Source organism: Amblyomma maculatum, chromosome 11 (genome assembly GCF_055883805.1).
Source record: "Amblyomma maculatum isolate TAMU_Amacu chromosome 11, ASM5588380v1, whole genome shotgun sequence".
In the NCBI taxonomy this organism is placed as follows: domain Eukaryota; kingdom Metazoa; phylum Arthropoda; class Arachnida; order Ixodida; family Ixodidae; genus Amblyomma; species Amblyomma maculatum.
In genome coordinates, this window is record NC_139354.1 from 149,419,974 (window position 1) to 149,433,176 (window position 13,203).

The window sequence follows — 13,203 nt, forward strand, 5'->3', positions numbered from 1 at the left end:
TTGTGTCAGGGAAAGTGTTAGCAGCTGTCCTGTGTCTTTTTACGTGATATGGTAGGCCAAGTTCCCTGCCAGTTTCATCATTGTCACAGAGAGGATGCTGGTAATTGTATTATTTTATAGACACAGATTGCTAGCCATGGCAGCTAGTGCAGGTGTAAAAGGATGGATCTGTTGTATGATTGGCACTCTTCTATTCTTATTTACATTGGGATTTGGAATGAAACTTGTGAATCTAGACTGATGAAACCATTTAAATGTTCTTTTTTGTTTAAACTGTTTGCAATGTACTGAAACATGCAAAGTTTATTGCATTTCTCCTTTCAAGGGGAACTTGCAAACATATGCTATGACATCCACGAAAGTAAAATTCACTCCATTGATGCACCCCATTGGAGGCTACTTTGTGGCAGTGCTAGGAATTTTCTGTTAGGGTCTTCAATATGGGCACGATAGTGAGAACTGTGAAGATCACTGTATGCACGGAAAGAGTGGGGATTTGTGTCAGGTGCAATGGAACTGACTTGTTGTAGTAATTTCATCTGATTGTTTCTGAAGCACCCACACCTCACTCTGTGCAGCTGCCTGCCCCCGCAGCTGGTGATGGGCCCCCGGCATCCGGGGGTGGCGCCCTGAGCGTGGCGGAGCTGCGGGCGGTTGCCCTACGCCAGCAGCAGCAGCTGGCCTGGCAGCAACAGCAACTGGTGGCGCGAGAACAACGGCTGCGCTTTCTCCGCCAGGCTGCGCCCCATGAACCGCAGGAACTGAAGCTGCGGAGGCTGCGCGCACAGCTTGACCAACAGCAGGCTGGGAATGCGAGCCTCGGTGGGTGCTCACTTCCACATTGGGAACTGTCGGGAATCCTAGGGGAACGGTAAAGTGATTGTTTGCTGGGATTGCATGTTAAAACAAACTTGTGGCAAGCCGAGCAAATGTTCTGGTCCCTTCGTCTTAATGGAGTCTACCATGGTATGCAACCGTCGCATAGCCAGAGGTAGTTTTAAGGAAGAATAAGGTAACATTTTGTACTCAGTTGATGGGAGTGAACAGGGGTTCTGAGAAGTTCCTGTGATATTGGTCACAGATGAACGGAGGGCTGTTGCAGCACTAGCTCAGTGTTCATCTTGCTTCATCCGAAACCAATACCTGATGCTGCTTGCTGTGCAACGTGATGTGCTTTCATTTTTCTTTCTGCAGCATAATTAGAGAAGGAGGCTGGGAGATACAGGCACAATCAGCCATATTGTAAAATAAAATTTAAAAAAAAGCTCAGTGTTTTTGCATAGGTCAACACTTGCAGGTGTGCAGCTGTGCACTTCTGTTGTTTCTGGGCTTTTCTGTGAAAGGTTGTTGATTTCATATGTGTGCGTGGGCACCCAGCCTTTGCTACTTGCACTTATGTGATTACTGAATACTTTTGCAGTAACATTGACCTTGTTTGTGCTTTACATTTGCTTCGTTCTTTCTTTCAAAGCATCATTGCAAGAATTATTCAGGGAGCTTGGGTTTCACTGTAGCAAAGGAAAGTGCAGATTCTGCTGTAGCTGCCACTGGCATGTGCTGTGGTCTCCCTTGTCCTTAGCAGTGCTATTACCCCGATGTAGTTTGAATTAGATTTACTTGAGAAAATTTGTTTTGTGTTCTTGCCTTGACTTTGGTTATTTTCTTCCATGGCCCCTAAGCACCAGTCTCTGTCTCCATGAGGGAGATGAAATTTTTACACCATGTCATGTGATAACGACAGCAGTGATCTTGGCATTTCGCTAGTGATCTGCGTAGTCAGGGTTAGGTGTAGAGCGTCCTGCAGCTCCTCGATGAAGCGGGCATTCACGTGTCTGCGCAGCGGCTGAGCTGGAGGCCGTGCGGGCGCTCTTCTCGGCCAAGGAGAAGGAGCTCTCGGTGGCTGCGGCCAAGGTGGAGGAGCTCACCCGGCAGCTGGAGGAGCTGAGGCGCAACACCACTGGCAGCACGGGTGTCACACCTGCCAATGCGGCAGACAGGGCACGCCACGACGTGCTCATGGTAGGCAGCTCCTCTTTCCTCTCTCAATTCGGGAAGGCCCAGCTATCGCACTGATCAGCTTTTGGCCAAATACCTTTGAAGTGGACGGCTGTGGCCTTCTCTGCTGAATGCTGGGACTTCTGCTTCCCAGATGTTACTCTAAACATGGCAGATTTATTAGTTTCGCTTGGAATTGATACAGATCTGTGCACAGTCATGGATTTGTTGGTAGATAATCAATATTAGAGGTCATGGTAATGAGAACTGAAATAGCTTTTGCGTCACTAATCGGATCATAGTGCAAGTTACGGTTGTGATTCCTACATCTGCGCACCAATTTGCAAGAGCTTTAATAAGAGCATAGCAAGGGCATCAAATACAGGGCAGTGATGTCACCGTGACAAAAATTTCTGGTTCCTTGAAGTTTGAAATATTTAAGAGGCTACTGTATTTCCTGAAAGTGCCTTCTTTTTAATTACATAGCATAAAACTTACAGCTGAGAGCCTTTTGGGCAATTATGTTGGAATGATGGCAAGCCCAATGATGTAGCGCTCTTTGCATCACACTGTTAACTTTCCAGCATTGTTTGCCGGCTTAAGAGATGCAGAAACTAAGTGCCTTATCCTCCATAATGCGTCAGAATTAATATTTGATTACTACAAAGTGCTTCAGATTACAAATATAAGTGCTTCAGGCTGCACCTAAATTGTCATTACTCTGCTTCATAGCACTCCAAATTCGAAATATTTTCCTTCAAATTGCAATTTTCTGGTAGCGTCACTCACGTTGCTCTATATATTGCATTTCACCACCAGAAGATAAGGCTAGCTTACCTCCCATTGGTAGAGAGAACCTGCTGTAGTAAACCTGCATAAAGTTAAAATGCGGGTATAGTAAAGTGAAAAAAATAGCCCCAGTTCATCTTCCGTACACGACTGTACAGTTTTGCCTCCTATAGGGAAGACTTTTTTAATTAAAATTGGTTATAGTAGTAAAGTGCGTCTAGCCGTGGCGGCAAACTTCCCACGGACTGACATCGCCTCGGCCACGTTACCTAGGATCGCGAGGCAAATTTTTCTTTGTAGAGAAAAAAATAATAATAATAACACCGAGTGTTTTTTTCTAATGACTTTACCACCAGGCTCATCAGCTGGCTACAAAGATAGAAAGGATGTGGCGCAGTCCATTCAGAAAGTAAAAGAGAGTAAAATTGCAGCGAGAAATAGGGAATGGAAGAAATGGTCAAACATTCATAGCATGCCGCAGCGGTGGCAAGAAGTGGAGGCGTGGCGTGTGTGGTTTTGCAGCGCTTGGCTGACGCGCACATTTCTCGTCTATTTTCTCTCAAAAATTCAGAAACAGCGGAAAGTGATGCAGTTTTCATGCAGGGCTTTGATTTTGAAGTCAAGTTCAATATTCGTAGCCACATTGTTTTCATGCTTAAAAGCACTCCCACAAGATGCAAACAAAATAATCTTATAACTGAGAAAAGAATGGCCCAAGCAGACGATAAGTGAGCGATGGAAAGTATTTTAGAGTGTTTCTTTGTTTTCATAAAGCTACAACACATGTTTAATAAGTAGCCATTTAATTACCAAACATCATCTTCAGGACCATGTTATCACCAATAACTGATATAGTAAAGATTTTTGCTGTTGCGAGGGACCTTACTATAAAGGGGTGTACTGTAGACATTGGTGCGAAACAATTGCAAAAATTGTTAGTTGAAAAGCAAGCCAAAGACTTGAGCATGATATGTGCAGATGGAAAACAAAAACAAAAGACATTTATGTTTGTGGCAGTGAGTAACAGAAAACATCGTTGTGCTTATCTATTCCAAAAGGTTGGTACTAAGACTGGGGAGGCTAGCGCATGCATAATCCCGACTACCTCGTTTCCCGCTCATTCACATACCATACGCATACACAAGGATGCACTGCTCACACTTGCAGTGGAAAGGCGACAAAATGGGGCATGGTTTGATTTCATTTCATCTGATTGAGGGCTGTGCTGTGCAAAAGGACTTTTCTTGCTGCTTTTAACATGCATATCTCGGTGGCAGTGGCTGAGCACATTGTTAGGTTGAGAATGTAATTAGGGCTTCTCTGTTTAGAAGGGTAGAAAGCTCAGTACCTATACTGTATATGGGTACATGATTCCCACCATTTACAAATCACACCACTGTCATAACTAGAGACCAGATTTTTAGGCACTAAAAAGCACATTTTAGGCACCATAAATAGGCGGCTAAAATTGCATTTTAAGGCACCTAACGGAGAAAAATAGGCACTATGAACGCTATGAATTTTATCAAAAGTGCACACAGTTCCGAACTTCAGCACGCAATATCTACCATAAAATAAAAAAACACAGCAGGAATGATTTGGGACCTTAAGCAAGGTGCAAACATTAGAAGCCGCTTTTTTTTTAAGGCTGTCACGCAACTTTTCGTACAATACACATGCTTCAGCTGAGCGAAAAGGACAGTTACCAACCCTTTTAAAACACTTTGGTATACCTCAAAACAAACAATTCGCTTGTCGTGTACAAAAGTAGAAACAATGAACACCTTAACAGGAGGCCATGTATTTAGAAATTGATAGAAACATTGTCAATTCAAAGAATCTGACAAATGAGTTCAGTCTTCGTTCACACAGAAATTAAACTTATTTATTACAGGCATACACGATGCTCCAACATTAATAAATATGTTGTCATTTGTGTTAACAGTGTTTTATAGTTTGTGGCTTCACGTGTCTGGAGCCATGCGACTATCAAATGGTACTTGCCATTAGAAGGGTCTGGAAACCATAAATACGAGATGTTAGAAAATATTACACACAGTGCTGCTTGATGCGGAATACTACGCCGAAAAGAATCATAGTTCTGCACGGGCCTTACGTACATCCACGAGGATCCATGGTAAAATAAACATCATCCATCTAGAAATCACTGTTAAAGCTATGGAAGTAGTAGCAGACAAGCACCGTCTGCCAGCTGTCTAGTGTGGCCTGCTTCAACAAGATTACTGCCAAATGCCATTTGATGAAGATGGCATGCGGCTGGGGTACAAGGAACGAAAATAAGGCAGGTTACCCAGGTGCGTTAGTGCAGTGTTCACCACAGCCGAAATGGATTCGAAAGCAAACAGAATCTGAAAGCAAAACCACAGCAGGCCCTTTTTCTGTAAAATAGGGCATTTTTAGGCACCGATGTCGGAAATAGGCATTTATAGGCACTGACGCTCAGAATAGGCATTTATAGGCAATATAAACAGAGTATTAAGCATACAGTTGAATCCCACCACAACGAATACCGCCACAACGAAATTTCCGCGACAACAAATAATTTTTTATTCCCCGCGAGTATCCTATAAGAATTAATGGCCTAAATTTCTCTGCACAACGAACCATTTTTGCAGAGCGTTTCCGCTTCAACGAAATTTTCGCGTTCAAAATCGAAACCGAAACTAGCTTTATTGGCGAGAAGTCCAAGTTAAATCCAAAGCCACATTAAGCATGAAATCACGTGATTGCAGTTCCGCCATTTTGGCTTTGTGTCGTGGTCGCGTTGTTCACTCGCTGCCTTTCTCTTCGACAACGACGAGTTTTCATCCGCAGGACACGATGGCAACGCAAGTGAAAAAACGCAAAACTCTTTCCCTTGAGCAAAAAGCTCAAATAATCGCCCAAGCAGAAAGCGGAAGGAAGAAAGCGGCAATTGCTGAAGACTTCGGAATTCCTGCAAGTTCGCTGTCAACGATTCTAGGCAATAAGGACAGCGTGAGAATGGCACTTGCTTCAGGCACATCCTCGAAGCACAAAAAGGTGACGCGGCCCCTCCACGAAGAGTTGGACAAAGCAGTGCATGCGTGGTTTGTGGAAGCACGAGCCAGCAACGTCCCCCTGTCCGGAAGCATCGTCCAGCAGAAAGCCTTGAACTATGCATGCCTACTTGGCATTGATGATTTTAAAGCCAGCATTGGCTGGCTAAACCGTTTCAAGGCCCGCCATAACATCGTTGGAAAAGTGTTGTGCGGCGAGTCAATGTCAGCAGACGTGGACGGAGCAGCTGCTTGGAAGGCGAGTAACATGGCCGGAATTTTAAGCAACTTCGCGCCTGCAGACATTTACAACGCCGACGAGACCGGGCTATTCTACGAGATGTTGCCGGCTAGGACGCTCGACTTCAAGGGGCAGCGCTGTCACGGCGGCAAACACAGCAAAAAACGCATCACAGTGCTGCTTTGCACAAACATGGATGGCTCGGACAAGCGTCCGCCGTTAGTCATAGGCAAAAGTGCCAAGCCGCGCTGTTTTAAGGGAACTCGTAGCCTACCTGTGCAGTACAAGGCGAACAACAAGTCATGGATGACCCGCGCTATTTTCACCGAGTGGATGATGGCATTCGACCGCGACATGAAGCGGCAGGGCCGTAAAGTTTGCTTGCTTTTGGACAATTGTTCAGCGCATCACTCCGACGAAGTCAAGCTCACTAACACGGAGCTGAGGTTTTTCCCTCCCAATTGCACGTCTGTCTTACAGCCTCTCGATCAGGGCGTGATTCTTAGCCTGAAGCGCGCTTACCGCGGGAGGTTAATTCAGCGGCTGCTTTTTAACACTGAAACCGGCCGAGACACGAAGGTGGACTTGTACGTGGCACTGCAGATTATGTCTGCTGCCTGGAGCACACTGGGGCGCTCAGTAATTGTGAACTGTTTCAGGCACGCCGGATTTGCCGAAGGTCGACCCGTACACTCTGCTGGCCTAACACCAGGCGTTACAGACGACGACGAAGAGGCGTCACCGGCTCCGGGGATCGCGGCCGCCTGGAAAACGCTGGGAGAAATAGGAACCGTGCCGCCTAATCTCGAGCTCGACGAATACATCGGCGCTGACGCTTGTGTTGTTGTTCACGAAGATGTGAGTGATGAGCAGATCATAAAAGCTGCCCGGAATGATAAGGACTCTTCCGATGAAGAAGACGACGACGTACAGGAAGCGCCGGCTGCGGCAACCGCCGTACAGGTGATGGACGCTTTTGATGTCATCAGGAATTTCGTTGCTGTCCGAGACGACGATGTTGCAATGGGTTTGCGGACCGAGTGCGAAAATCGCGTGACGGCGTTGCTCGCCGTGAAGCGTAAGCAAACCAAGCTTACAGATTTTTGGCATTAAACGCCTTTGCTGCTGCTTGGGCAATTCTTTCTGCGTTTCACGTCAAATTTTTGCGATAACGAAGTTCCGCGAGAACGAATTTTTTTTCGTGCACCGTGAATTTCGTTATAGCGGGATTCAACTGTATTGTCAACACCTAATTCGTGCTCATATGGAAAAATGGTGCGCCTACGAAGGTCTCTAGTCATAACAAAGAAAGGTCTCTGAGTGGTTCTTGAGACATTTTAGAGGGTTCTCTGCATGCGAGGTGAGTATTCCGATCTTGCTCAATTCCAATGTTGTGAAGCAAACTGGCGATTTTAATGGCTTCGTCATGCTGAGGTTTAACTATGGTGTTATCACATTTTAATGGTTGGTTAATATAAAAAGTAAAAAGCAGGCTGAGCCTTATGGTAAGCACTGGTACTTTTTATTTAACTGGGGCACTATTAACACCATCCATTTATGGCAAGGGTAAGATGCACTTAGAAAGCTACCTCATGAGAATGAAGGAATAGGTTAGTTTGGGAAAGATGATAACTATAGCGAGATACACCTCACGAATGAAGTAGGAGACATTCCTCAAAAAGAGGCCCTCCAGCCAGTGGTGTCATCTCAGTGTCATAATGTTGGCAGCTAATCAGTTTTACTAATATTTACCCCGCCGGGGTGGCGCAGTGGTTAGGGTGTTCCGACTACCATTCCGAAGGATGCAGGATCGAATACTGACTTCGACAGCCGCTTTTCAATGGAGGCGAAAAGCAAGGCGCCCGTGTACTGTGCAATGTCAGTGTTTGTTAAAGGTTTATAGACACCATTTTTTGAAGTGTCGGAAGGAATATAATTGCTTTCCTGGTTATACAGAGATGCTCACCAAGCAATCTCAACCTCGCACGTTTCCGCGAAGATATTTTATTTTGATTTTAAAAACAAGCCAGGCAAGAACTCCGTTTTTCAAAACCCATTGGCATCGACATCTATGTGACGAAAGCGTGTACATAGGTAAACAACATGACGTAATCAAACAACTGTGACGTGGAGTCGGCAAAGCAAAGACCAGTGACGACACATGGCCGGACTCGAACAGCGCCGCCGCCGCTTCCGGCCGTGCCCTGAAAAAGAACTACGCTTCTGCTCGCTTTACTCGATGGCTTCTTCGTTGGTGCATGTTACAATTACCTCAACGGTGTACATATTGAGACTGCCTGCTAAACTCAGGCCACAACAGCATGCCTGCACAAGTGCAGGGCTTACGGCAACGGTGCCTCTCGATGGCGTGCCAGGAACATACTGCGCCGCTTCCCGCCTACCCTAGACGTCGCTAGCCCTAGCTGGTTTTACATCGAAGCGCCAGCAAAGGTGCTTCGGAACGGGCTAACGCTGTAATAAACGTCGGAGTTTAGCGCCGCTGTACTGGCAAGCCCATCTTGTAAAATATTTTCTTGCTTTGTGCGATGCCTTCAGCAGCGGAGCTAGCAGACATCAGGTGCGTCACACCGGGCAGCAGCTGTAGGAAAATAAAAAGTTCGCTTGTACAGTAAAACCTCGTTAATTCGAACTCGGTTAATTTGAACTGACGCTCGGGTCCCGGCATGGCCCTATGTATTTCAGTAGGAGAAAACGCCTGATAATTCGAACATGCTAGTATCCACAACGATTAATTCGAACTAGGAGCCCGTGGCTCACACAGCTCATCGCAGACAGAAGTCGGCCCATACCGTGTACAATGCGCAGAAAGATTACTAAAGACGCAAAAAACAAAATCTTTCAAATCTGCCCGCGCGCGCGAAACGAGGTACGCACTCAGTCACAGCGAGCATTCCGGTGTATGCCGTAGCAGGTTTTCGCTGCCGGGTGCCGCCAGGCTCCATCACACGAACGGTCCGGCGCAAGCTGTTGCAGGTTTTGGCTGCACCGCGGTTGCTGGGTGCGCTTTTGACAAGCCTGTTTTCTTTTTGTCCTGCGGTCACCTTGTGTGCACAACACAGTTGTCGGTGTCGTGCATTTGTTCGTGCCGCGGTGGTCCAAGTTTTACTGCTTTCGTTGTCTCACCGCTTTGCCAGCGATGACTCATCGATTGTGACAGCCATGGCAAACCGCGGTAAATACACGGCAAAGGACCTCAAGACGAAAATGGAGATTTTGAGTGAGGTGGAACGTGGTGTCCTATCCAAGACGGATATAGCCAAAAAGTACGACATCAAGAAGAGCACGCTGTCAACGTATCTCTGGAACAAGGAATCGATTAGTGCTGCCTTTCGTAAAGACGTTAAGGAGCCCTCTCGCAAAAGGCTACGGGCGTCGGCCCATCCCGAAGTGGAGAGTGCCGTAATGGCATGGATAAAAGAAGTTCGCAGCCGGAACATTCCGTTGAGTGGGCCCATAATTGCTGCGAAGGCTGCAGTCTTTGCCAGCCAAATGGGCATCAGCGAGTTCGGCGCGTCGGAAGGCTGGCTGTCGCATTTCAAGGCGCGTCACGGGCTGACATTTAGAAACGTTTGTGGGGAGTCAGCTGAAGTCGACAAGGAAACGTGTGAACAGTGGGTCTCCAGTGAACTGAAGGAACTGCTCGCTGATTATGCGCTCAGCGATGTATTCAATGCTGACGAGACGGCGCTGTATTTCAAATTGCTCCCCAGCAAGACCGTCACTTACAAAGGCGACACTTGTGCTGGCGGAAAGAGAAGCAAAGAAAGAATCACCGTCATGATGTGCGCAAATGCGACGGGCACGGAACGGTGCCGCTTGCTGGTGATCGGCAAGGCAGAGAAGCCTCGCTGTTTTAAAGGCATCAAGAAGCTTCCTGTTGATTACACCGCAAACAAAAAGTCGTGGATGACACGGGAAATTTTCACCGACTGGCTGCCCAAGCTAGACAGGAAATTCGCTGCACAGAACAGGAATGTTCTCATGTTCGTGGACAACTGTACAGCTCATTGTGACGTGAGTGGACTGACAGCAATCCGCTTGGCATTTTTGCCTAAAAACACGACTTCTGTGCTCCAGCCTATGGATCTTGGAGTTACTCAGAACTTAAAAATGCTTTACAGGCGCCACCTCCTAGAGAGACTTCTTTGTTTGGACAGTGGCAAGTCGTACGACATCGATTTGCTTGGAGCTGTCCACATGCTGGCATCATCGTGGAATACCGTCAAGCCGGAAACTATCAAAAATTGTTTCCGCAAGTGTGGCTTCAGTGACGACCCAGAAGCATGCAGCGCGGAGGTAGCGGAGGCTTCGTCTGATGACTCCGTCGTGCTCGACCGTGGCTACGCAGCTTTGTCGGAGGGTGTTGCCTTTGAAGCTTACATTGACGTTGAAAACGGTGTGGAGACGTCTGGGCCCTTGAGTGATGAGGATATAATCGCGGCTGCATGTGCTCCACAGGGCTCACGGGTGGCGAACACGGCTGAAAGCGATGAAGAGTCCGACGAAGGCGACGATCCGGTGCCACCCCCTAGTGCATGTAAAGTAGCGTCGGCGCTCGATCTCGCTGCACGATACTTCTCCGGCGATGAGAATTCGGATCCTGCGCTGGAACTCGTGGGCAAGCTGCAGTCGATGCTTGTGGAGTCGCGGCACAAGAAACGCAAGCAAACGCACATTACCGATTATTTTTCCGTGTAAATAAACATGTTTTGAAGCTCGCTACTCACACGAATGCATTCCGGTTCTTGTTTTCGGCGCATGAATGACCGATTAGTTCCGTTCATTCGCCGTTGCGGCTCGATTGCAAAAATTATCGGAATCGCCCTCCGTAAACGTGCAGTAGCGCCTAGCCCTCTTTACTCATGGAAATGAGTCAACATGTGGGCTCGGCCAGCACGGTGGGCCACGATGGCGCTCATTCCAGTGCCCGACTGTTAATTCGAACTCCTCCTAATTCGAACAATTTTCTCGGCCCCTTCGAGTTTGAATTAACGAGCTTTTACTGTATCACTGTAATTATTTCTACCAGGACCTCCGTATTGGCCGAATAATCCTCGTAATCTAATCGTGACTGACAGTCCTTTGTACAAATAGTTATGTAAGCAAATGAACAGCGGTCCGCGATAGCTAGATTACCGATAGCAGATGCTATGAGGCAGCTATGACTTGGGAGCCGATCGCGGCGGCCACGGCTTTATGCATCCAGATTGCCTTGACTGCGCCAAATGGCGCCACATGCTTGGACGGCGGCACGCAGGCCTTCCATGTCGTGACCAATCAGCGCGTGAGCACGGGAGCCATCGGGAGAGCTTACGGGTTACGGTGGCTGATCGCGTCATTACTAAAACATTTTTTTAGAACAGCTTGGCTCACAGCGTTGGCCAACCGGACTAATAAAGCAGCGTCTTCACGGCTCCTTTGTTCAACATTCCTACCAGTTGACATTTCCTGCGCGTCAACCCACCAAGCTTTCGTGGCTGCTGCTGATTCCAGCTTCGTCGCTTGAGTCGCAGACGAGCGGGTTGGGATTAAAGTGCCCGGCAATATTAGTAACATCTACGCTATTGGGCGAAATAACGTCACAGTACTAATTATGCTACGCTGAAGCGCTGCTCGACGACGATATTTTTTTGCACGTGCGACAGCAAGCAGACGAAAAACGCGACCCGAATGCGTCATCAGATTTTGTGTTTACGCGATCATCAACCTTGCCAGTAGGGGGCGCTCGCGTGGCGTTCTCGTATCTGACGTCATCGCGCTTGTGTCCGGAGAGATCAAAACCGAAACTAGCCCTAATAAATGCACTGATAATAAATTAATTGATCTGTGCTGGGGCTTTTTGGGTCACAGTCCCTCTGTTTTGGACCACTGTGGATCGATTAAAGCAAAAATACCGATACAGAAAATGTACGTGTCTATACTCCTTTAAAGAACCCCAGGTGGTCGATATTTCTGGAGTCCTCCACTACGGGGTCTTTCATAGACTTTGTCACTTTGGGACGTTAAAACCCCACAAACCACAACCACATTTTACCCATACTTATTTATGTTAATTATTTTATGAAACAGATATTTCCTGCTGTGTGTAATTGTTGACTGACAGGGCTGTATATGTTTGCACTGACTCTTTATGAGGAGGCCAATGCTTGTTTATTTTTTTTTTTTTTCACAACAGTAGCATTGGCAAGTTTTGATAGCTTGGCTCTCTCAATACATGCTCAACGTGTGGTGCTTATCTGTGCAGGCTCGTGCGCAGCGTGCGGGCCAGCAGCGGGAGCAGCTGGCCCAGCGGCAGGCGGAGGTGCAGGCTCTGGACCGGCGCATCGCGGAGCTGCGTCAGCGGCTGCACAAGAAGCGACTTCACAATAGCCAGCAGCAGCAGGCACTGCAGCAACACCAGGCACGGCTTCCACTCGGATGCGGAGGGGGAGGTGGAGGAGGCGGAGGGGGCACCCTTCCTACACCCCCGTCACTGCTGTTGGCCACCAATGTGGCAGCCGTTGAGCCCCGACCTCGGTCGGACCCCAAGTACCAGACGCTGCCCTACAACACCAAGTTCCGGACACCCGCACCACCCCTGCAGCCCCCACCACTGCCACCACCACCCCCACCTCCCTCGGCCAGTCAGAGGCAACCGGAGGTCAGTGGAGCCCGACACACTTCTAAGGGAGTGTGTTCCATTGTGGCTGAACGGTGCAGAAGACAAATGATCAGAAAAAGATTGCACAACCAAGCATCTGTTCATCATATGTGTGCTCCTTTTCTCCTCTTCCATTTCCTTTAATATTTGGCACAACGAATGCATGACAACTTGCTGAATGAACATTTCTGGCATAGGTTGTATGCTTGCACTGAGTAACTTTCAACTGCATCTCATGTCAGTCAATCATAATTCAGAAGCGTGACTTGAGGCCTAGGGGAGAAGGGAATGGGCATGCACACGTGAAGTTAGTACTCTGGGGCAACATCTTTGGAGGGTGCTAGTGTGGTTCCAAAAACAAACACGGGAGGGCATTACACGCAGATGGTCATGAGAAGGCCATCGAAGAAGGCCATCATGGGTTCCCTGTGCATTCACTGTTGTGTTGGCAGTGAGCTGTGACAGCTAGTGCAAACAAA

The 13,203-nt window shown here is 47.7% G+C and overlaps 1 protein-coding gene across 2 annotated transcripts in view; it reads left to right on the top strand.

The window, feature by feature from the left end:
- Window positions 1-13,203, top strand: part of ASPP (Ankyrin-repeat, SH3-domain, and Proline-rich-region containing Protein) — a 91,393-nt gene that overhangs the window by 13,271 nt on the left and 64,919 nt on the right. For both annotated transcript variants that reach the window (XM_084584596.1, XM_084584597.1), the window contains 3 exons: window positions 579-822; window positions 1,841-2,019; window positions 12,329-12,724. In XM_084584596.1, the coding sequence (XP_084440722.1) occupies window positions 579-822; window positions 1,841-2,019; window positions 12,329-12,724 (819 nt within the window). The remainder of the gene's footprint in view (window positions 1-578; window positions 823-1,840; window positions 2,020-12,328; window positions 12,725-13,203) is intronic.